A 24,568-nucleotide genomic window follows, 5' to 3' on the forward strand; every position below is an offset into this window, starting at 1 on the left:
GTATATGTGTATTATATGTAAGATTTAAAAAACATTTAGATTGGCATATAGTAGGTGCTTAATAAATGCTTGTTCCCCTCCTTTTTTTTTAGCCAAAGACAAGGTTTATTAAAGATCCGCCATATTGGCCAGACTCTTAGGAATCTGAGAGTCTGTGAGGTTTTGGCTAGATTTTAAGAATCTAAGCCTGTTCCCTTTTTCTTTCCTGAGATATGTACATGTTTGCCCTGATAGTCTGAATAGAATGTAGGCTACTGGAAGGCAGGGACTATTAGCACCTAGCACAATGTCCTACAGGTAGTAAGTGCCTAATAAATGCTTATTGTATCATTGATCAATTCATATAATAGGCAGTTATTAAATTCTTATTGTATGCAAAGTAGCAGTCATGGCATAGTGCAGGGGTTCTTCATTTTGAGGAGGCCCTGGGCTCCTTGGCAGTATGCTATGTGCTATTAGTCTTTTACAGTTGAGGAGACTGAAACAGAGGTGAAATGGCTTTCCTAGGGTCACACAATGAGCAAGTGCCTGAATTGGATTTGAACACAGGTCTTCCTGACTCTAGGCCTGGTGCTTGGTCCAGTTTGCTGCTAGATAAGAAAGTATTTGGGAAAGATAGTAGTTCTGTTTTGAATAAGTAAATTTTGATAGGCCTACAGGAGCCTTGGGTGGGCGGAGTCTAGCGGTTGGTGATGAAGGACTGGAGTGTTGAGAAACCTCCATATGTGCCCATTTTAAAACCTTGTTAGTTCAGTTTAAATCTTTTGAAAAGAATTGTTTTGGGGTGGGGTACCAAAAGTACCAGGGAGGGCCTTGTGACAGGGCTTTGCGTGAGGGGACTTGAACTTGCACCTGTTCTTTTCTATTTCTGTAACATAGTACCTATGTCACACGCCCTCTCTGAACCTCAGTTTCCTCATCTGTAAAATCAGAGTGCTGTACTTGATCATACATCTAGAGGTGGAAGGGCATTTTGAGGTCGTATAATCCGATTTCTTCATTTTAAAATTGAGTCCAAGGTCCCACAGGTGGTAAGGGACAAAGCCTGGATTTGAACCTAGGTCTTCTGACTCCAAATTTAGTCCTCTTTCCATGCTGCCTCCCAGTTTCCACCTGGAGAGGGACCCCTGAGGTTGAGTAGTCCAATTGATTCATTTCACAGATGAAGAAACTGAGGCCGAGAGGTTACTATTCAAAATCCCACAATTCTAAGAATTGTAGTGCAGGTAAGGAGACAGAGTTAATGTCACCAGGTGACAGGATGTTATTTTATCTTAGAGGCGGATAAAGATTTTTGACAAGGGGATGGAGAAGTTCAAGCCTGTGCTTCAGGAAGATTATTTGGAAGCTATGTGGGGTAGGGCAGAGAGGGGTGAGTTGTAGAGGGGGGGGACTTGGAAGCAGGAAAACCAGTCAGGAGGCTGGATTTGGTGCTTAAAGCTGCCTAGCCCACTGGATTTTTTTTTTTGTCTCAAAGACTAAATTAAGCCCTATGCACAGTGGATAGAGTGCAGGGCCTTTCAAATCTGGCCGTGTGACCCTGAAAAGTCACTTAACTTCTGTCTACTCAGTTTCCTCGGCTAAAAAAGGGGGATAATAATTGTATTTACCTCCCAGGGTTGTAGCTGGAGAAGGAAATAGCAAACCATGCCAATATCTTTACCAAGCAGACCCCAAAGGGGGTCACAAAGAGTCGGATGTGATTGAAATCACTGAACACAACAACAGCTCGGGGTTGTTGTGAGGATTGCAAGAAGTACTTAGGGTAGTGCCTGGCACATAGTAGGGTACTACATAAATGCTACGGAGAGAAAATGCTATGAAATACTACATTCCTTCTATATTTCCTTTTTTTTTTTCTTTTGCAAGAGAGGGGCAGTGTGGTGCAGTGGGTAGATTGGCTTTGCATTCTGAAAGACCTGGGTTTGAGACTTCGCTGTGATGTTCTTTAGTCTCTCCTGCTACCAACTCTCTACCACTTAAAGTTTCAGATAAGTTGCTGCTCTGTGTCTGTGGAGGCCTTTTTCACACAGGGAATTCCCAAGGTTGATTAAATCTAAAGTTAGAAACCAAGAGAAAGGGACCTTGTTCTCCTGGGGAGCAGGAGGGTTTGGGGTAGGTCATTATCTAATTCTGACTAAAAATCGACATGCTGGGCCTTTTTACCTGGCCCAGGTCACATTTCTCTTTGCAGAGATGTCTTTACCGGGACAGTTGTCACCTAGCAACAGTGCTTCCCTCTTTGTGTGGCACTCCCTCACTCCCTCTCCCCTCCTTGCCCTCTGCTTGGCATCTGGTCTCTAAGAACACAGAACTGTAAACAGGGTTCTCCAAATACCTAGAGGCTGACAATGCCTTGTATTTTTATTTAAAGGGAATGCCCGCTTGTTGCATTTAAACAGGATATGACCTTGACCTTTATGATTCTTGCAGTAGGAGACTTTTTTTTTTAAGATGACAAATATACTTTGTAAAAGCAGGGCCTTCCATGCTCAGGTCACTTCTGAATAGATATGTCTCTAGTTAGAGTTTGTGTAGCGCAAGGAGTGTTGGACCTGGAATTGGGTCCCATTCCCCTGTCTGACACTCATTTGTCACGTATGTGACCCCGAGACTTTGTTAGCCTCCATTTCCTACTCTTCAAAGTGAGGATAATATTATGTTGCTATAAGGATCCAATCCAAGAAGCATTTTAGGTGCTTACTGTGTGTAGGGCATGCAAGAAAAAATGAAAACAGTCCCTGCCCTCAAGGAGCTTACGTTCTGTTAGGGGATATAACACACCCACAGGCAAATATATACACAGAAAGTGGCTACACGGGAAGGGATCTTTGATCTTTGAGATCATCTACTCTTTTATGCTGCAGATGAAGAAACTGAGGATTAAAGAGTTGAAGACACTTGCCCAAGGTCACACAAACAAAACAGAGATTTGAACCTTATTTTAAATTCATTTTTTATTTTATTTTCAGCTCCAAATTCTCTCCTTCCCTCTTACCCCTGTGAGAAAACAAGAAAAAAAATCCTTTGTAAACATGCAGAGTCAAGCAAACCATATTCCCAAATTAGCTGTGTCCAAAAAACCTATCCCTCAACTTCACTGAATCTATCACCTCTCTATATGGAGATAGGCAGCATGTTTCATTGCGAATCCTCTGGAGTTGTGATTGGTCACTGTGTTGATCAGACCTCCCAAGTTTTTCAAAATTGTTTGTCTTTACAATATCGTTGTTATCGTATACATTGTTCACCTGGTTCTGCTCACTTCACTCTGTATCAGTTCATGCCCAGGTTTTTCTGAAACCACCCCCTTCATACTTTTTAATAGAAATTTTTATATAATAAGAGAATGTTATGCCATCACATTCATTTATCTTAACTTGTTCAGCCATTCCCCAATTGATGGACACTCCCTCAGTTTCCCATTCTTTGCTATCACAAAAAAGAACTGCTATAAATATTTTTGTACATATGGTCCCTCTCCTCTTTCTTTGATCTCTTTGAGGTATAGACTTAGTAGTGTTATCACTGAGCCAAAGGGTATGCACAGTTTAATAGCTTTTTAGACCTAGTTAAGAACTGCTTTTCAGAATGGCTAGACAATTCACTACTTCGCCATTAATGTACCAGCTCTCTCATGGCCCCGCTGGCATTTGTCATTTTCCTTTTTTATCAACTTGGCCAATCGAATGGGTGTGAGGTGGCACTTCAGAGTTATTTTAATTTACATTTTTCTAGTTATTAGTGATTTAGAACATTTTTAAAAATATGACTTTTGATAGCTTGGGTTTTTTCCTTTCTTCCTTCATATCTTTGACCACTTGTCAATTGGAGAATGGCTCTTTTTAAGATTTGAACCGCTGTCTTCCGATTCCAAATTCAGTCTTTTTTCAGCAATCCTAGTTGATGAGCTAACATTCATAGAAGGGAAATGTATGGTAGTGAGAGAAGATGGGCTTGTCATCTAGTGAGGGCATTGATTAGCTCAAGTATTCCGCAGGTGCCTTGCTGGTCTCAGGAGAAATCAAGGAAGGCTTCCAGCAAGGTGAGCTTATGGGAGGATATGACAAGAATCTCACAGGATGGGCTCTGATCTACACCCCCAAATAAACAAATGAATGTAAAAACATTTACTAAGTGCTTTTTATGTGCCAAACCCCGTGTTAAGTACTGGGAATGCAAAGAGGAAAAAAAACAACCTTTGTTCTTAAGGATCTCACATTCCAATAGGGAGAGACAATTTATATAGGAATTCAATTTATAGGATAGTTGGAAAGCCCCCATGATTCTTAGGGTTCAGTGGCAAAAACATTGATAATTTCTCTTCTTTAATGGCAATCCTGTTGATAAAACTATAACTCTTCAGAGAACCATGTAACAAGGACAGTGGTAGTGAGGACATTCTTTTCTGAGTCTTTTTTCACTGGCTGCTACAGAGCAGACTGGATAGCTCCTGCTCTGTGTGTGTGTGTGTGTGTGTGTGTGCGTGCACGCACGTGTGTGTGTGCGTGTGCGTGTGTGTGCGTGCGTGTGTGTGTGTGTGTGTGTGTGTGTGAGATATTTGTGCCAGGATTGCTCCCTTGCACTGTGCCTGAAAGGCCTCAGCTGGCTGATTGTTGGGGGGCGGGGGGCAGGGACACTACATTGCTATTGTATTTTTTGCTCTATGTTTTATGTGTGTAAAGTGTTTTCTAAACTTAAAGTCTTCTCCTTTTACATACATACGAATGTACATATATGTGTATATACACATATAAATATGTATAAGCCTATACGCATGTGCATACTTTGTGTATACACACCTACATGTATGTATACAACATAGATATTAAGGATCTATGATGACAGTGGGTATAGGTAGAATTAGGAAGACCTGGGTTCGGTTCCCACATCTGGTATATCCTGGCCATGTGACCCCGGACCAGCTGTCTCTCAGTGCCCCAGACATTGACCAGTGCTGACCAGCTTTGCTAGGGGCAACTTCCTTCACTGGGTGTTGCCTAAACCAATGAAATCACTGGTCAAATTCCCGTCCCCCTTTTGCAAATTAAAGCTGGTCCCTCTTGACCTTGGTACCTTTTGGATCTGCTTTTTTCATCTTACTGGGGCTTGGTTCACAAAAGAACCGATATTAGCATCAGATGATGGCATTTTGGGCTATGGAAAATCACATCACCCTGATTCTTTTTTCTCTTTTTTTTTTGGCAATTGGGGTTAAGTGACTTGCCCAGGGTCACACAGCTAATAAGTGTCTGAGGTCAGATTTGAACTCAGGTCCTCCTGACTCCAGGGCTGGTGCTCTATCCGCTGTGCCACCTAGCTGCCCCCTGTTTTCTCATCTTTAAAACAGGAACAATAGTTGCAGTTGACACATGCAAAGGGTTTTGCAAGCCTTAAAGCACTGTAGAGATGCTAGCTGCTGCTGGCTGCCACCACCACCATCCAATGCTTGTTAGGCTGTGAGGAAATGACTTTGTAGAACCTTCAAGTGTTATAGAAATGTGAGTAATCAACCAGTCAATCAAACATGTATGACGATTAAGTGCTGGGCATGATGATAGGCATGAGAGATTCAGAGACTGAAACACAACTGTCCTCAGGGAACTTAGGTTCTTTACTGGAGGGAAACAGCTTGTATACAGACAAGTAAAGGGAGAAATATGTCATGGTAATTTCTGGGGTTTCTGAGCTAGCCTCTGGTCCAGGAAGACTTGAACTCAAATCCTGCCTCTGATATGTACTTGCTATGTGACCCTGAACAAGTCACCTATCCTATCCCATAAGGTGCTACCCTTTACTAGTGGAGGGAGCTTCCTCATCCAGAAGTCCCCTCTACAAATGAGCCCACGTATTCAGTCCCAATCCATTTACTTACACATGAACATGTTTGTTGTTAGACTATGAGCTCTTTGAGACTAGATGGTACAGTAGAATGTTGGACTTGGAGTCAAGAAGACCTGAGTTTAAAACCTCCCTCAAACACTTATGGCTGTGTGATCTTGGGCAATTCCCTTACCCCCTGTTTCCCTCAGTTTCCTTTTGTGTAAAATGGGGATAATAATAGCATCTATCTCTTAGGGATGTTGTGAGGATAAAATGAGATTATATTTGTAAAATATTTAAAATTCGATCTAAATGCTAGATATTATTATTAAGGATCGTATCCTTTGTGTTTGCATCCCCAACACCCAGCGTGGTAACTGGCATGCAGCAGGAGCTTAATAATTATTGATTGATTATGCTCTCTTCTTGTTGCTTGGTTTCTGTTTTTATAAAACAGCCTTAATCATAGCAGAGGATAAGATCTTGAGAACTTAAATTCTGGTTTTATTTAATCTATATTACATCTGCCTCCCCCCACATTTCTTTATTGAATTATTCTTTTCTGATGGAAACGAATGGAGTCGTTGCTTTATCTGCTCATCTTTTTAAATAGCTCATAATGGTTTATTCTTTTCCCCTCAAGAACTCCGTCTCCACAAAGGAACATAATTTTAATTTTTTCCAATTACGTAAAATACACATATTTTTGAGGTTACTTCTCTGTTCCTGGAACCATTTAGTGTTCTAAGCAAAAACCTTTATAACATCTTCTAGGGGCAGCTAGGTGGCTCAGTGTATACAGTGCCAGGTCTGGAGTCAGGAAGAGCTGAGTTAACATCTGGCCTCAGACCCTTACTAGCCATGTGACCTTGAGTGAGTCACTTAAATGCTGTTTGCCTCAGTTTCCTCATCTGTAAAATGGGATAAATAATAGCATCTACTCCTTATTATGCTCCCAATCAAATAGCCCAAATAAGACCTAATCCTTGATGGCAACAAGGTGGAAGACCTCAAGGCTTCTAAGGAGTGCCAAATGCCATTCGCCAGTTGGGGCCACGTCCAACTCTTCGCCACCTGACTCCAGCCAGTAATACCCAGGCTTCTCGAGGTCTCCCTACTACACTTCAGCGAGTGGGGGTGCCCACTGCTGTGCAAAATTTATCTCCTAGACCTTCTGTAGCTACCCCTGCACCGAGAGCTGTTCCTCCTTACAAATATGCTGCAAGTGTCCGAAGCCCCCATCCAGCTATCCAGCCTTTGCAGACACCTCAGCCAGCAATCCCTGTGCAAGGCCAGGAGCCCCTGACAGCTTCCATGCTGGCTGCTGCTCCTCCTCAGGAACAGAAGCAGATGCTGGGAGAGTGTTTGTTCCCATTGATTCAAACCATGCACAATAACTTAGTGGGGAAGATTACAGGTGTGCTGCTAGAGATTGATAATTCAGAACTGCTGCACATGCTGGAGTCTCCAGAATCCCTCCGGTCAAAGGTGGAGGAAGCCGTTCATGCCAAGAAGGAAGCTGCTCAGAAGGTGGCCGTGGTTGCTGCTACCTCTTAGACCAGAAAAACTGGATACTCTGAAGTTAAATAGCCCCTTCATTAGATGTTTGTTCACTCAACATGTGGAGACTTCTTCACGGTACTACAGGCTGAACAAGAGCCGGCAGAAGAAGCTGCTACCATTCTGGATGTTTTTTCTTGGGGAAAAATCAATTTGAAAGGTCAATTCTTGAAAACCTAAGAAGTTTTTCAGTGGTCAAAATTTGCAGGTTTCTTGTGTGTTGCCTGGACCTTGTTAACCTTTAATTTAATTTAATTTAATTTAATTTAATTTAATTTTTCTCTTCTAAAAGCTTTTCTGAAAGTATTTTTGTTTTGGTTTTATCGGGAATTGCTTTTATTTGAAGTGTCCAATTTACAGAGTCTGGAAAAGTATTTCTCAATAAAGAATTAAAACCTTCAAAAAAAAATAATAGCACCTACTTCCCGGGGTTGTTGTGAGAATCAGATGAAATAATAATTAAAGAGCTCTTAGTCCAGTGTTTGGCAGATAATTGGGTCTATGTGAATGTTAGCTGTTCTTATCCCAAGTCTCTTTTCATGTCTTGGCCCAGAGAAGTGGACTTTTTGATTTGGTTGTATATGTCTGTGCTGTTCAATGAACTATCTCAGATGCTGTGAAGGCTTTATTCCTCTGTTGGCGTTAAAAGCCTTCACAACTTGGGATAAGCCTGCTTTTCTAGTCCTTCTGTGACTTGCCCTCACCTGCGCTGTCTTCTTCACAAGTCATCTCTCATCTCTGTGCCTTTGCCTAGAATGCCCTCTGTCCTCACCGCGGCCTTTTCAATGCTCAGCTCATTACTCCCTCCCACAGGAAGCCTGTCCTGATCCTCCCTGGCTGCTAGTACCTCCCACTATCCTGTCCATTACCTTGTATTTATACTGTATACATTTTTATATATTTACATGTATAGATGTTGGGTCCCCCACTAGAATGTAAGCTCCTTGAGGGAGGGAACTGCTTCGTTTTAAAATTTGCCCCAGTGCCTAGCACAGAATAGATGCTTAATAAAAGCTTGTTGACTGATATATGTGGTGCTGTGGAATTAATTGTGCAATATATTCAAATAAAAAATTCAGGAGGTTTTGCAGAGGCTGTGGTAATGGGGTGTTTTCTTTTGTAGGGGAGTGGGTAGGCCACAGGTACCCAAGTGATTCCCTGTGTGGGGTGGACAAAGGCAAAGAAGCTGAGATGGGGAAGTGAGTAGACCTGGTAGGAGGACCCAAGGTGGGACCTAAACACATATCTCTGAATAGAAACAACAATAATAATGGAACGAATACCTGTAACAAAATCATATCTTTCTTTGTGTACTTGAGCCATAGGTCTCTCTACATAATCTGTTTACCAGTATTTGAGAATTTGACACTTTGGTTTAAAGAATCAACTGCATAAGAAAGAATGGGAGCAGGGGTGCTGAAGCAATATGAAAGACCTGGGGGTCTGAGTGGATAGCAAGCTCCATAAGAGTCAACAGCATGACCAGGCAGCCCCCAAAGCTAATGGGATCTGTAGGATGCTTTAAGAGGGCCTTAATGTCCATAACATGACAAGTGTAATTCCTATTGTACTCTGCTCTTTTAAGATTCCATCTGGATCATTGTGTTCATTGGTATCATCTTCTAGCAAGGACATTTGGCAAGTCCTTGAAAAGGACTAGGAATCATGCTGTAGCAATGGGAGTGACTTTCAGCGTGGATCTATTGGTTGAAGAAGAGGCAGCTGGGTGGAGCAGTGGATAGAGCGTTGGACCTGGAGTCAGGAAGTTGGTGCTCAGTCGTGTCTGACTCTCCATGACCCCATTGGGGGTTTTCTTGGCAAAGATCCTGGAGTGATTTGCCATTTCCTTCTCCAGCTCATTTTATAGGTGAGGAAACTGAGGCAAACAGGGTTAAGTGACTTGCCCAGGGTCACACAGCCAGTAAGTGTCTGAGACCAGATTTAAACTCAGGGAGATAGATGAGTTGGGAAGACTGGAGTTAAAAACTGGCCTCAATACTTATCTGTGTGACCTTGGGTAACCTCTTTTTGCCTTAGTTTCCTCAACTGTAAAATGGGAATAATCATAGCACTGACCTTGCATGGTTGTTAGTGTCAAATGAGATATCTTTGCAAAGGGCTTATCACATAGTAGGTACTCTATAAATCCTAGCTATTATTATTTTTATTATTATAGGGACGCTTGGCAGGAGGGGATGCGTGGAAGAACAACCATAGGATTATAGATTTAAAGGTTTGAAGGGACCTTAGACCTCACCTAGCCCAGCCCCCTTATTTTATTGTTATTATTTTTATTTTCATAGCCAATAATAATATTAATAACAATACTAAGCAATGGCTAGTATTTATGTAGCACTTTAAGGTTTGCAAAGTGCTCTTTGAATATTATCTCATTTGATCCTCACAGCAACCCTGGGAGGTAGATGCTATTATTTTCCCCATTTTACAGGTGACAAGACTAAGGCTGAGAGAGGAAAAATGATTCACCCAGGGTTATATGTAGGCGAAAGGCACAGCCAGGATTTGACTTGTTCTAGTTAGCTCCAGAGAGCCAAAGTAGGAATCCAGGATAGAAGTTGTCAAAATATTTGAGATGTGACAACTTGATCTGAGAAACTGTCTATAAGTATTTCCCCCCCCACCCCCGCTCTCCATTTTCTGCTTTCCTTCTTCTCTTAGCTACATTTGTTTTGTTGTACACAATTTTTAAAATTTAATGTAATTGAAGTTATCCATTGTATGCCTCGCACTGAGTTCTATCTCTTTACCCATAAATTGTTCATCTCTCCATAAGTCTGATAGATAATATGCTGCATGTTCTTTGATGTCAAGAGAAGCTGCTTCCTGATTAGATTTGTGGAAGCAAGATGGGCACTGCCTTGGGAAATAGTGGGACTCCCTGCTCATTGGAGGCTAGTTAACTGCTGGTCAGGGATATGGTCGTGGGGATTTGGGACAGGTTTAATGGTCACAGACTCAGAACTGGAAAGGAGCGTGGCGGATGTCCAATTCAACCAACACTTCCATTTTACAGATGAGGAAACTGAGGTCACAGAAGGTGAAATGGTTGTCTTGTAATAAGTGTGAGAGGTGGGTTTGAACCCCAGCCTTCTGGCGCCAGAACTAGGGCTCTTTGCATTGTACCAGGGGTGTGTTGTTCTTTTGGCTCAGCTTTTTTCACTCTTCACTACGCTGTTGTAGGAAGTCTCCTTGTCCATCATTCTTCATGGCACAGTTATGGTCCATTACACCCATATGCCCTAATTTGTTAGGCCATTTGCCAATCTCAAAACAAACATTTTGTTCCCTGCTTTATCACGAAAATTCTACAGGCATTTTTATGCGTATGGGTCTTTTCTTGTGGTCAAGAGCCTCCTTGGGATGGAGTCCCAAGGCTGGAGGAATCTCTGAGTCAAAGGGTAGGAACAATGTGCCTCTCTTCTTGCATTAATTCCATATCGTTTTCCAAAAGGATTGAATCAGTTTGAAGCTTTGCTATCCTGTATTCCCGAAGCCTCTCCAACAGTGAGTTTTCCATCTTGGCTTGATGAGTAGGAGGTGATACGTCAGGGATGTTTAAATCTTCTTTTCTCTGATTATTAGTGATTGTGAACATTTTTTAGCTTGTTATTTGATAGTTCATATTTCTTACGAAACCTATTTCTTCATATCTTTTGACACTGACTCTCCATTTTGCTTGATTTATTTTTGAAAGCTTTATTGACGCTTTTGATGTTACGTTCCTTTTCTAGTATATTCATACACCATTTATTGAACCGTGACTCATAACCCAGCAAGCACAACCAGCCAACACAGCGACTATGAACTATATTTTGTATTTAGGCTTTACGTACACACTATATGTAAAATAAACAGGAACAGGAATAATTCTATATTATTATAAATACAGGCTCATATTTGTATTAACGTATAATAATAATATTTGTAGTATAGAATATTTATAGTATATATTTATATATTTGCAATAATATATTTATATTTATAAAAATAGAAGATATGTTGATATTTAAATAATTATATATACATATGGTATATATATATATATGTATATTTATACATACATATATGTATGTAATGTTGTCTTGCTCAATAGAATGTAAGCTCTTTGAGAGCAAGGATGATTTCATTTTTGTTTTTGTATCCCCATCCTGGCCTTAGCAGATATATAACCGATGCTTGTTAATTGATGACTGGTTGATGGCAAATGCAGTATTCTATACTTGTAACCCCTTCCTCTGTAACAGGAAGAAGGAAGAGTGTTTCATCATTTTTTTTTTCAGTTTTCTCTTTGGGCTTTCCTGTAGCTGCCTTTGAAAATACTTAATATTTCAGTTAATCATAGAATAATAGATTTATAGCTTTAAGGGACCTTCAAGGTCATTTAATCGATTATCTCATTTTATATATTAGGAAAACAGACCTAGAAAAGTGAGGTGACTTGTCCAAGGTCATTCAGGGGCCAAGGTCACAGACATCCCATTTTAGAGGGCAAATAGATGAGTCTACAAAGAAAAGGATCAGTCGCAGAAGAAAGGAAAAATAAAACAACTCAAAGCAGGAAAAATAATTTTCAATTTCCTCGCTTGAATCATTTTTAATTTTGCTTCTATTTCTTAACCTTTTTGGTGTCATGGACTTCTTTGGCAGTCTGGTGGCCCCCTTCTCAGAAGAATATTTTTAAATGCATGAAATAAAATATAGAGGAAACAAATTACAAAGGAAACCAATTACATTGAAAAGCAGTTATCAGAATATTAAAAGAAAAAGTCCACAGACTCTCTGAAGTCTGTTCTCAGAAACCTTGGGGCTCCATGGGCCCCAGGTTCTAGGATCCCTTGCTCTTTGCTCATTTGTCTAGATGAGTAAGTTGGCTTGTCTCTGTCTTTCAGATTTCCGAAGGAGGTCTCTACGTGTGCATGAATACGTTCCTGGCGTTTGGAAGGGAGCATGTGGAAAGGCACTATCGGAAAACTGGGCAGTGTGTGTACATGCATCTGAAAAGGCATATAAGAGAGGTAGGTGAGGGAAGTCTTTTATTGGGTCTTGATGAGCAAGTTGTGCTCATATGATTTCCATGGATGTTCTGATTCTTTTTGGCTAGTTCTAGATTATCTGGTTTGGGGAGACAAGGATAATCCTGTAAATGAAATCTATTGATAATCCCAACTCTGGATTTCAGCCATTAATTTCACTCTCCCCTTCCTCTAAAGTTTTGATTGGTGCTGTTTGGTGCCCTCTTAGATCTGAGGATGAATGTTCCAATGGACAAGCAATGAAATGTTCCAAAGCCGGATCATTGGAGGTAGAAGGAAGAGACTCGAGGGCCTAAATGGTCCGTAAGCCGAATGGACAGTTGTTTGAGGACTGAGAATTGGCTATATTGTAACATAATTTCCATTTTCTAGAGCCCTGTCCCTTTAAAGCCCTCCTTGGAGGCCTCGTCATGGTGTGAGACTGAGAGTGAGACCTTTGTCATGTCCTGCCTTGGTCAAACAGCTTCAAGCATGAAAGCTTGAATGCCTGTCATCCTAGGACCAGCCTTGCTGAATTTGAGGAAGTTCATTCCCAGGGTGGCCATAGGGTGGAGAGATTTTTGCCCACAACAACCTTCAAAACCCATCTGTTTAATGGCAGTAGGTTGTAATAATCAAAGGCCATTTCCCAGGGGAGGCAGCAAATATGCTTATTTACTCCTGAAGAGTTGAGGAAGTGGGGGAAGGAGGAATCAGATATATGAATGCTAACAATCCCTGACTCAAAATATAGAGCTTGAAAGTTTGGAAGATGCTTTATGTTAGTTATATCTGATGAGCCTCTCCGTATCCCATTGAGATTTATTATTCCCATTTTTCTGATAAGGAAACTGAGACTGAGACTGAGAAGTGACTTACCCAACATCACACAACTATTAAATGGCAAAGGTAGGATTTGAATTTAGGCCTTCCTGACTCCCGGACCAGCACTCTACCCATTAGGCCACACTGCTTCATGGCTTATGCCACTTAGCAATATTAATAGTTACCAAAGCGGTATGTTTTGGATCAAAAGCGATATGTTAGATAAACAATATATTAGAAAACAAGTTTGGTTCTTTAGTGGAGGGTGGTGTGGAATCTTGGCTCGGGTCCATCTTGTTTGTTGGGAAACTTTCCAGCAGTTGGAGAAAGCCATTCTGTCTTTGCCTGGAGGGAGGGAGGGCCCTCCTTGAGGCAAGCTCTGTTCTTTGAAATAGCAAAGTGAGAGAACCCCCTTGATGTTTGTGAAGTTCAGATCTGGCCTTTGTGTTTAGGTCAAGCAGACCAAAACATAAAAATGAAAACATGTTAGAGTTGTTGAATTTTCACATTTTGGGAAGTTAGTGATTTATTCGAACTATCTTAGTTTTTTACAAATGGAAGAAATTAATAAGACTCAGTGATGTGGTCTCTGGTATACAATCTGTGGGACTCGTCTAGGTTGGAGCTTCCGCTTCTGCCCTTCTGGAGCAAGCAGGGTGTTGGGGTATGGCTCGATGGGAACTGGCTAGCCTGACTGATTGGTGAAGAACTCAGGGACACGCTGTGGAATAGAGCCATTCACATTCTTTCTCAGAAAGCCAGTATTTGGGTTTCAGGCTGGAGGTGGGGAGCCTTCTGTGGTGGGAAGCCTACGGATTACTTCCTTCCAACAAGAAGGAGCTCTCTGTGGTTTACAGTCTCTGAGTTCTGTGCCCAGGGTGGGATGGCCATTCTGGACACCTGACTTGTGAGGAAGAGGCAGCAGACTTCAGAACAGATTCTTTCAGCTGCTCCATCAGGGCGACAAGAGGGGGCTCGAGTGTCCCGTCAATTCAATCAATAACCATTTATTAAATGTCTCTTATTTGTCAGACTCTGTGCTAGGCTCTTGGAATACAAACCCTAAAATGAAATCTCTTGGTGCTTCCTAATAGATTGTAGAGAGGGAAGGAAGCAAAGTGCTTTGATATCCAAGGTGGGACCAATACTATTGTATTGGAGGAGATGGGAATTTGGTGTGAATCTTCAGAAGATCATGCTTTTAAGCTAGGTGGGCCTGAAATTTCATATCCCTGCATGTGGTTCAGTACAGCAGGTGCCTACTGTGTGCTGGACAAAATGAATGCAGAGAAAATGAAGCAGGCCCTAGCATCAAGGAACTTAGGAACCGTAAGAGAATTCTAAAGACACTAGTCAAACCCCAAAGGAACGAGTCCTTCCGTGTCAATTAGGATAAAGCCAAAAGGGGATTTAAGTCAAGTGAATGGAAAAAGAGAATTAATAACACTTCAGAAATGCCCAGGAGCACAAGGGCTGATTTTTATTTCTTGGCCATTGGAAAGGAATACTAGACCATCAGAAAGATGCTAACATCAAGTCCAAAACTTGCTCTTTTTTTAAATGTTTCTAGCAGGCAAAACATGTTGGAAATAAAATTTGTAATAGTTTGAGCCAAAAACTAAACCAAATGTTGATTCTACCACCCTGCTCTTTGTTGAAGGGTGTCCAGAAAAGACTTACTGGTCTTTTGTTGGTGATATTGTCGAGGGATGCTTGTTTGGGTAGCCTCTGAAGTCCTTTCTGGCTCTGAGAGGGTTCCACGTGCGATTGTGTTGGAAGCCAAGAGAAATTTCCAAGTATAACAGCGGCTTGCTGGTTGGGTTCTGGATCCTAGGGGTCATCTTTCGTGTTGCTCTGTCTCTCTCCAAAAGGAGAAATGCTGGCTGGCTGTGAACGCTGGGCTGGTGATTGATTGATTGATTGAGCAAAAGTCTAATGATAAAGCTCCAGATGGAATCGTGGAAGATAGTGCATAGGGTAGAGTCATGAGTCAGACTGCTCCTATAAATGTGGAATTCATGGGACTCTGGGGGTAAACCCTGATGGCAACCTTGAACTCTACAGTCCTCAGAAGCCTGGAGGCCCATCAGCTAATTAAAGGGCATTTGGGGCCTAGACTGGTGGGGGAGGGGGGATGCTGCTGTAATTATAGTTGACGGCAGTTGGGGGTGGGAATAGTTGGCTGCTTTGATGTAGAGCCTATCACTAGACCCAGGTGAATCCCATTGGAGGTGTGGGCGCTAACCACCACACCTGCTGACCTTTGCTCAGGGTTCACAGGCTTGTAGGTTTAGGACGGGAAGGAGCCTTCGAGGTCATCTGAAGGGATCTAACCCCTTTGTTTTATAGATGAATTCATTCAGACAATGTTAATTAAGTAATATGTATTACTTTGTGTCAGGGACTGGAAAGTCTAAGACAAAAACCAGTTCCCTGCCCTCAAAGAATGTACATTCTCTTGGGGGGAGAGTGACACGTATTCAAAATATTCAATACAAAAAAGTAACTTCTGGAGGAAGGCACTGGCATATGGTGGGATCAAGATGGGCTTCCTGTGAGAGGTAACATTTGAGTTGAGCTTTGAGGGGAACTAGGAATATTTTGATTTAGAAGTGAGGCATCAGCACATTCCAAGACTGGCTGCTTGACATCAAGGAGCTGGGTGCTGGAGTGTGGTGTCTTAGGAGCAGCAGATAGTCTGATTGGACTGGAATGTAGATGCGTGAAGTGGGGTTATGTGGGATGTTGATAGAAAGGCTGGAGTTTTCATTTTATCCTACAGGCAGTAAGGAGCCATTGGAGCTTCTAGGGAAGGGGAGTGGCTGAGGATTTTGCCCAAAGTCCCCTACCTTGCAAATGACAAGAGTTGGGATTCAAACTCAAAGTCCTCTGGCTGTCCACAGTGCCATCCTAATCCAACATCCTCATTTTACAGATGAAGGAATGGCTTGTTCAAGGTTTTACAGCTAGGAAGTGGCAGAATTTGAACTCACACCCTGTGACTCCAAATCGAACCTTCATTTCTAGTCTAGGCTGTTGCCTTATGTTGATTTTTCCTCCTTCTCCCAGTGTCTTCCAAAATAGCATAAAGATAAATAAATAATTAAAAACAAAAGAATATAATTGATTCTCTAGTTGTATTTTTATTATTTTTTAAAAAAAATCTTATATTTTCCCCTGAGGACCAACATCTAGTCCAACATAGTTCTTGTACCTTCACTTACCGTTTGTTGAATTTCTATTGAGTGTTAGGGGAGGGAATGGTGTTCCATGAAAGAGAGGTGGTGTCTTCTGGTGTCTGACTCAGTAGCCACCTCCTAGTGAGTTGCCAGAGGCAGAGAGGGAGGAAATGTTGCTTACGGTCACACAACTAATACCTGTCAGAGCCAGATTTGAACTCAGTTCTTTGCTGATTCCAAGCCTGACCTAACTCACTCCCTGCTACACAGGTGCAGCGTCATGGAGCCTTTGACTTAACAGTATGTGGGGTAATGTAGAATAAGTTTGGTTGGATGTTGGAGTGTGGCCAGGAATCTTGTCATGAGTCTGTCTTTAATGGAAAACTTTCCACCAGTTGGTGAAAGCTGACTGTGACCTCTGGCAGTGGTATTGGCCTTGAACTTGTTATGATGGGTGCCACCCCCACTCTGTAGCTTCTTTGCACTCCAGCTGCTGGTGGAAACCATGGGAACTTTCTCAAATCCGACAGATCTTGGCTAGACTTGATCAACCTCTCTTGCATTCTGAGTTTTTGTCATTGGCCAGAGAGCTGAACTCTTAATCTAAACAGACACATTTGTCTTCCTAAAATCACTAGAAAACTCTCATAGTGATTAATTCAATCCAGTCTCCCAAATTTAACATGTATTTAAGTATCTACTGTGTATTTTGGGAAAGATAAAAAGGTAAATGACATGGACCTAGTTTTTGTGCAGCTTCATCTAAAAGGGGGGAGAGGGAGATAGGGACATAAATAACTAAGATACAAGGGAGATTGGATAAGAGGGAGGCCAGGGCACAGCCTAGGAGGAATGGGAGGAGGGAAAAGGGGACAGGTCTGAGAAAACTTAACGGGAAGAAATGGTGTCTGAGTTGGGCCTTGAAGGAAGAGAGCATGGTATGGTAGAAAAGAGGTTGTATTTGGAAGCAAAAGACCTGGGTTCATATCCTCAGTCTGCTGCTAACCTCTTTTGTCACCTTGGGCAAATGACTTCACTTTGGCCCTCAGTTGCCTCCACTGTAAAAGGAAGGGTTTGGTCTAGTTTACCACCAATTCCTCTCCTTGCCCCTAAAATAGAGCCCTTTTAAAAATTCTTTAAAAAAGGGGAGGGGGAGAGGGATGTTAAAACAGCAAATGATACCCTCTCTGGGCCTCAGTTTCTTTATTTGTAAAATAAAGGACTTAGGTTTGATGATCAAAAACTCTTTACCAGTTCCAACAATTTCTCATCTTAAATTCCTTTAAAAAAATCTATGTTGGAAGTTGCAATTGCCTTTAGAACCATTGCCTTTTTTTGTGAAGTGAGGAATTTTAGGGAAAATAGAATACCTTTTGTTACAGGAAGACATTAATTTTGAGTATGTGATATTGAGATGTCCTTCGAGGCCCTATATTACTGTCCTGGCAATTTGAAATTTTGCCAAGAAAAGTATTGGGCTTAGAGTATGATGTGTTGGAAGCAGTGCTGGACTTTGTACTTGAGCAGCTGGGTTGGCATAGCAGATAGAAGGCTGGCCTTAGAATCAGGAAGACCTGAGCTCAAATCTTGCCTCAAACATTTACCAGCTGCATGACCTTGGACAAGTCACTTAACCAGTGACAGCTTCAGTTTTCTGATCTGTAAAATGAACGGGTTGGACTCAGTGGCCTCTGTGGTCTCTTCCAGTTCTCAAGGAGTTGTTATTCTCCTATGAATTCTACCTGTTTGAGCTTAGTCAAGTCAAGAGAACTCTCTAAGCCTCAGTTTCCTGTTCTGTACAATGAGGTGATTAGACTGCATAAACTCTAAAGTCCCTTCTGGTTCTAAGTTCTAGCATTCTATCGTCCAGGGTCAGGCCAGTGAAAATCATCAGTATGGACCCAAAGCCAGGTCTGTGAAGGTGCCTTGGGGTCATTCCATTGAGGACAACCTTAATCTAGATTTGCACAAGTGTTAGTAACTTAGATGGCCTACTCATCATTCCCCAGCCTGCCCATTTAATGATATAGTATAAGGTAGTCTAATGCCCCCCAGAGTATAGCTGAATGTCTAGAAGTCAGTAGTCTGATGTTTTTGTGATCAGAGTGGGCTTATGTGTCACGATGTCACTTTCTGGAGTCAGGAAGACCTGAGTTCAAACCTAGCCTCAGATACTTACTAGTTGTATGACCCTGGGGGGAAAAAATCACTTGAGTTGTTGTGAGGTTAAAAAGATTTGTAAAGTGCTTTGCAAACATCAAAGTGCTATATAGATGTAGGCTATTATTATTATTAATACAATAATATAGTTATCAGATCCCAAAGAACTGAGCATGTCTGAGGAGCTCCCCAATTCCTCATCTATCTGTATCTTAGGCCTTAGTTCTTCTACAACTGAGTAATCAGTTTTTGTATTATTTAGGTTCAGGTGTCAGTTTTTTCTTTCATCTATTCCTGTTTTTAGGCGATTGGCTTTTCATTGTCACCATCCCTTCTATCCAATAGCAAATAGGCTTGTGCTAAAAATTTTCCCATGGGAGAAGAGGTTGAAACTAAAATGCATTAGCTGTGTATTTCGTTTCTCTCTCTCTCATCCCTGTTTTTGATTTATGAGATAATTGAGAGATGACTGTAAATGTAGAGAGCTGAGGAGTCACAATGCTGAGTTTCAGAGGTTGGAGGCTTCTGAAAGGGGATGTGAAAAGACGGGCTGCCCTTCATCCTATCTAAGACAACTGTCTTGCTGGGGTGGGGTGACAAGGTGGGAAGCTCTCAAGTTTTCATGTTTTTACTCTCCTAGGCTCCTTTTCCCTTTGCCTTTTCTATCCTTCTCTACTCCAGGCATACTTGGTGCCATATTGACCACCAGGCATGCTAGAAATGTGCCCAAGAATAGCAAAAATGAATCAGGTAAAAAGCCAAAGCCAATTTGGCTTCTATTTGTGGAAGCTAAACCCTCCTCATATAACTCTGGGCAAGCCACTCAGTTTCCAAAATCAGGAGGTTGAGCCAGATGGCCTCAGAGGTTCTTTCTAGCTTGAGAGCTGTGATCCTATGAAATAATAATAATAATAATAATAATAATAATAATAATAATAATAACAATAACAATAATAATAATAATAATAATTTATATTTTACGTAGTGCTTTCAGGTTTGCAACACCCTTGACACAGATTGCCTCATTTGAGTGGCAATAGATTGCTCCTTGAGTGCAGGAACACTTTTTCGTTTTGTCTTGGTCTCCAGCATGTAGCATAGTGCCTTGCATGTAGTAGGTGCTTTTTGTATGAATGTGCTTCCCAGCAACCTGTGAGGCAAGTACCACGGATATAATCATCCTTATTTCATAATGAGGAAACTGAGGCCCAGAGAGGTTCAGTGATTTGCTCACCATCACACTGTGATTGAGTGTCAGAGGCAGGATTTGAAACAAGTCATCCTGACTTCAGGGCAAGCCCGCTAGCTTTTTAGATTGGTGCTGCATGGGCAGGCGATATTAGAAACCATTTGTTTGGGGCAGCTAGGTGGTACAGGAGGTCTAGAGCACTGGGACTGGAATCAGGAGGACCTGAATTCAAATCTGGCCTCAGACACTTACTGGCTATGTGACCCTGGGCAAGTCACTTAACCCAGATTGCCTTTCCCTCCACACTGAAAAGAAACCATTTGTTTCTGTGCATCAGCCCATAGTATGATATCTTCTGTTTTTGACCTCCACACTTTCTTTCTGTTTAGGCTTTCCCAAGTTAAATTTTGTATATAGTCACATACAACATAACTCTATGTCATAAGGCAAGATTCTGTTTAAATTAATTTGTATAATGTTTAAGAGATAGTAAGTAATCCAAAAGAAATATTTGTATCTAAATATTTTAATTTAAAAAAAAACCCAGGATGTTCTAAAAGTCTTAGTTCAATTTTAAGCCATGAAAGCTATATTTGTAGCATTAAAAAAAAACACCTTTTCTGTATTTGAAATTTATGTGAAAAATATAAATAGTACTTCTATATATCTGAACCAGTATTTAATAGAAATTATTTGTGTGTGGGGGGGGTAGTGTGACATGCTGGTAATATACCACCTACTGGATTTGAAGTCAAAGGACCCATGTTCAAATCCTGGCCCTTACTATCGTGTGATCTTGAACAAATTTCTTAAGCTCTAGTCCCCTTCTGTAAATAAGAGGTTTGGACTTAATGCTCTCCAAGGTCAATTTTTAGCTCAAAATCTTCAATCTTATATGGACCACCCACTATTTGGAGATTCATTGGTTTTAATGTCTTATAGCTTTTCTATTACATATTTTATAGCTAAATGTTGCTATTATTTTGTATATCACATCAACAAATCAATCAGTTGTGTCCAGTGCCTGGCATGCAATAAGTATTTAATGCATGCTTGATGATTGATTGATATGGTTTCCCTTTTCTTTTCCATTCCCTTCTTTCTCTTCTCTTGTATAGCTAATATGTGAAACTATATATATTTTGTGGGAAAATAGTATTATGTCAACATTTTAAAATTTATTTGGTAGTTGGCTTTTATAAAATTCATTTTCCTTGATTTTAAATTCATGTTTTCATTCAGATTATAATTGATGAAAGGCGGGTAGTAAAGGAGATAGGGAGTAGGATTTGGTATTGGAAGACCTGTGTTCAAATTCTGTTTCTATTATTGCCTATCTGTAATTTTGGGCGAGTCACTTCCTTGGCCATCAGTTTCCTCATCTATAAAATGAAGAGATTGAATCAGAAGATATCCCATTCCAAATCCTATGCTCTCAATTATTGTATTTTCTGAATCCAGTTATTCTTTTATAACTATAAAAATCCTCTGTGTGTGTGTATGGGGGTGAAGGGTGATATGGGTCTGTGGTTTCATCACTGTAAGGTACTCCTTGCTGTAGAGGTCAAGACGCATCAGTAACTTAGTCTTTAAAGCTTAAAGTCTCAGAGAGCTGGACTATCAATGATTTAAAAGAATTGAACTTGGAGTCATGAAGACCTATGCTCAAATGCCCCTTTAGATACTTACTAGCTGTGTGACCGTGGGCAAGTCACTCTTCTGTGCTTCACCTTCCTCTTCTGTAAAACAAAAGTGTTGGAGTTGGCCTCTCAGTTCCCTTACAGCTTTTAATTTGTGATCCTGGGACTTATTTTTATGTTTTGCTATTTATTACCCCTGTGACCTTGGGCAACTCACTAAATCTCAGTTTCCTTATTGGTAAAGTGAAATGAGTGAACTAGACTCTGAGGTCCCTTCTACCTCTAGATGCATGATACAACGCTAAAATACAAAATTAAAATGTACAAAGCAACAACGTAATAGGGGGAGGGAAGGAAAAAAAGGAGAAAAAAGAAAAATTATTATATATAAATTATATATATATAATATAAATTTATTGTATATGTTAATAGAACAGCAAGTTGTACATAGTAGATTTTCAATTTCGTGTGCAATCTTTTTTTTTATTATACTATGTCATAGAAAAAAACTTACATAAAAATTTTGAAAAATGCTTTAATACTTTAAAACAGAGGTGTCAAACCAGGCCTAGTAGGTATTGAGGCCTGCAATGTTCCTAAGTGGGGCCCAGACCAGATTAAAATGTAATTGGGAAATATTTAACAAAAATAAACAAAAATACAATCGAACATGGATGATGTTAATATGTGGTTTTCTAAGTCAACATGCAGCATGAAGGGATCCTTTATGTATGGTTTGGTGGCCCCTGTTTCTAGTTCAGTAAGGCACCACTGTTTTAAAACACTCATATTTTCCTTATGATACCACAAAAAAAATTGTAATTTATGTGGAAAGGCCCCTAAAACATTAGTACTTAAGGGACTCAACTCCATCATAGGGTTCATTCCTATTTATCAGAGACAAGAAGTCATCTTAGAATTTAAAACATAGACAGCTGGAGTGCATTAACTGCCCTCTTAGAGGTCCCCAACAGCTTGGTTGTGGACTGGACTGGGTGGTCTATAAATTACCTTTTGGGTCTAAAATTCTGTGAATCAGCTCATCCCACTTAGGATCCTCCCTGGCCCCTGGAGCCCTCCTTCACCTCTGGAATGTCCTGTGCAGTGTAGATGTTTTTTCCTGGTCCTCTGTAAAATGTTATGTCTCCTCCGGCTCATCTATGTTACTTAAACATTGTTTGCACCACAGGCTGGATTTCAACTGTGCATCTTCTCACTTTTCTTTTTCCCCCCCAGAAAGTAACAGGGGCATCTGGTGGCGTCTTACCCAAAAGGAGGAATCCCAAGCTATTCTTAGGTATTGTAAATGGCTGTTTTCCCATAGTCCTTCTAAGCTGTCTTGTGTGTGCCTTTTATCTGAACTTGTGTTATGGTGGTTGCTTTGACGCGGATGGAGGAAAGAGGCAAGCTTCATTCTTTCTGCTGATTTGACTCCATTCCCTTTTTGGTTCCAATCAGTGGGGAAGGGAGCTTCATGATATTATAACAATAATAACCCATTGACAAAGTGCTTTAAGATTTGCAAAATGCTTTCTTGTATTTAATAACAACAATAATAACTTGCATTTACCTAGAGCTTTAAGGTTTGAAAGCATATATACGTGTAATCTCATTTAATAGCATTTAACATTTGCTAAGTATTTAATAATTACTGCTCTGAGAGGGATTTGAGCTGGCCTGGTTACAGTTTGTTTTTAACTCCTTTTAAAGAGAGCTCTGGGAGTTGCTATTCACCAGGCCTGGTTTCTGATGTGTGTAATCTTGGCCAAATTAAATTTGATTTAACAGATTTTGATTTAATACCTCTTCTGTATAAGACACTGCTTAAGCTTTTCCTTCAACTTCTCCTGGTGTAGTTTTCCCAGGGCATACAATGATGAGATGCTTTCCTGTCAGAACTTAACTAGGGTGGGGCAAGTAGAGTTCTGCCCCAGAAGGTGGTGACAAGGGTTTCAGCAGTAAATACACAACAACTTAGCAACTGGTTGGTAAGGATAATTAATTAAAATCAGAAGCTAGTAGATGATATGCTGGGGTGAGCTCTTTCCTTGCCCTGGCCTGCTTCTTTCCAAAGTCAGTACATTCCAGCATCTCAGGGGCTCTGATCCCTCCCTGCAGGGCAAGGTTCTGTTCCCCTCCACGTCTCACTGGGGGTGCATTTTATGCTTCTTACCTGGGGTGTGGTTTGTTCTGGTTGCCTCAGGTACAAAAAAAATGAATAATTATAGCTCTATTTGCTGTCTTCTTAAGGCCAGTTGTTGTGGGAACTGGTTAATGCATAAAACACATTTTTGTATTATTGTTTGAAAGGCATGGTACCATGAAATGATCATGGGAATGCAAGGACCTTCACTGAGTGGTTTTTTCATCAGGAATATCATTTAAGGACTCAGCGTTGAACCTTATTTACCCCTACTATGTCATTCTCTTGTCTTCTGATTTTTCAATTTGTAATTGATATTTCAATAACAAGTGGATGATTCTCCCATAGTATATTTGCTTTTCGTGTGTTGTCTGAAGTCAGCATTTCTGTGTGGGTCAGCTTTCCCCCTCCTAATGTTCCCCACTCTGTCTCATATCCCTCCACAGATTCCTATCCCCTAACCAGAGGTTCAGGGGACAGCATTTGGACCGGTCAAGTAATGAGAATGAGAGACGAGAGGCAGATAACCCAAGTGTTACATTGGTACCCCTAAGTAAGCAAGAACCAGAGGAGGGCTTGTAGGAGGATTTACACAAACATCGTGGATGAGAATATAAAATAGAGAAAGAAGGAATGTGGAGGTTATGATTTGTACCCAAAGTCACAACTAGGAAGAGACAACTTGGATCTTGTGCTAGGACACTAAATTTATGCATAGGAATAACAAGGCTGAGCAGGACCTGATTAATGAGAAGAATTAGTTAAAATAGGAATCTAGAAATGGGTAGTTATTCTTCCTCCCCTTCCCCCACAAACCTGTGGTGGTACCCCAACTGAGCTCCACCCAAGCTTCCAGCAGGGGTCACAGGTGTGCTTTGTTGTTTCTTCCCCCCCCCCCCCCCAAGTATCAAAGTTGCTAGCTATACCCTGGGAACACCGAGGTTGAGAAGATCATGGATCCTTTAATGTGGTAGAGTAGAAAAAGTGATGGCTCTTTTTCCTCATTTGTAAAATAA

General features: G+C 40.9%; 1 protein-coding gene across 1 annotated transcript in view; it reads left to right on the forward strand.

Moving 5' to 3' along the window:
* USP13 (ubiquitin specific peptidase 13) overlaps nucleotides 1–24,568 on the forward strand; it is a 140,434-nt gene that overhangs the window by 21,378 nt on the left and 94,488 nt on the right. The window contains exons 2-3 of the mRNA XM_020980773.2: nucleotides 12,294–12,419; nucleotides 22,646–22,706. Of these exons, the coding sequence (XP_020836432.1) occupies nucleotides 12,294–12,419; nucleotides 22,646–22,706 (187 nt within the window). The remainder of the gene's footprint in view (nucleotides 1–12,293; nucleotides 12,420–22,645; nucleotides 22,707–24,568) is intronic.

Source organism: Phascolarctos cinereus, unplaced genomic scaffold, assembly GCF_003287225.1.
Source record: "Phascolarctos cinereus isolate Bilbo 61053 unplaced genomic scaffold, phaCin_HiC Scaffold_7;HRSCAF=346, whole genome shotgun sequence".
Classification (NCBI taxonomy): domain Eukaryota; kingdom Metazoa; phylum Chordata; class Mammalia; order Diprotodontia; family Phascolarctidae; genus Phascolarctos; species Phascolarctos cinereus.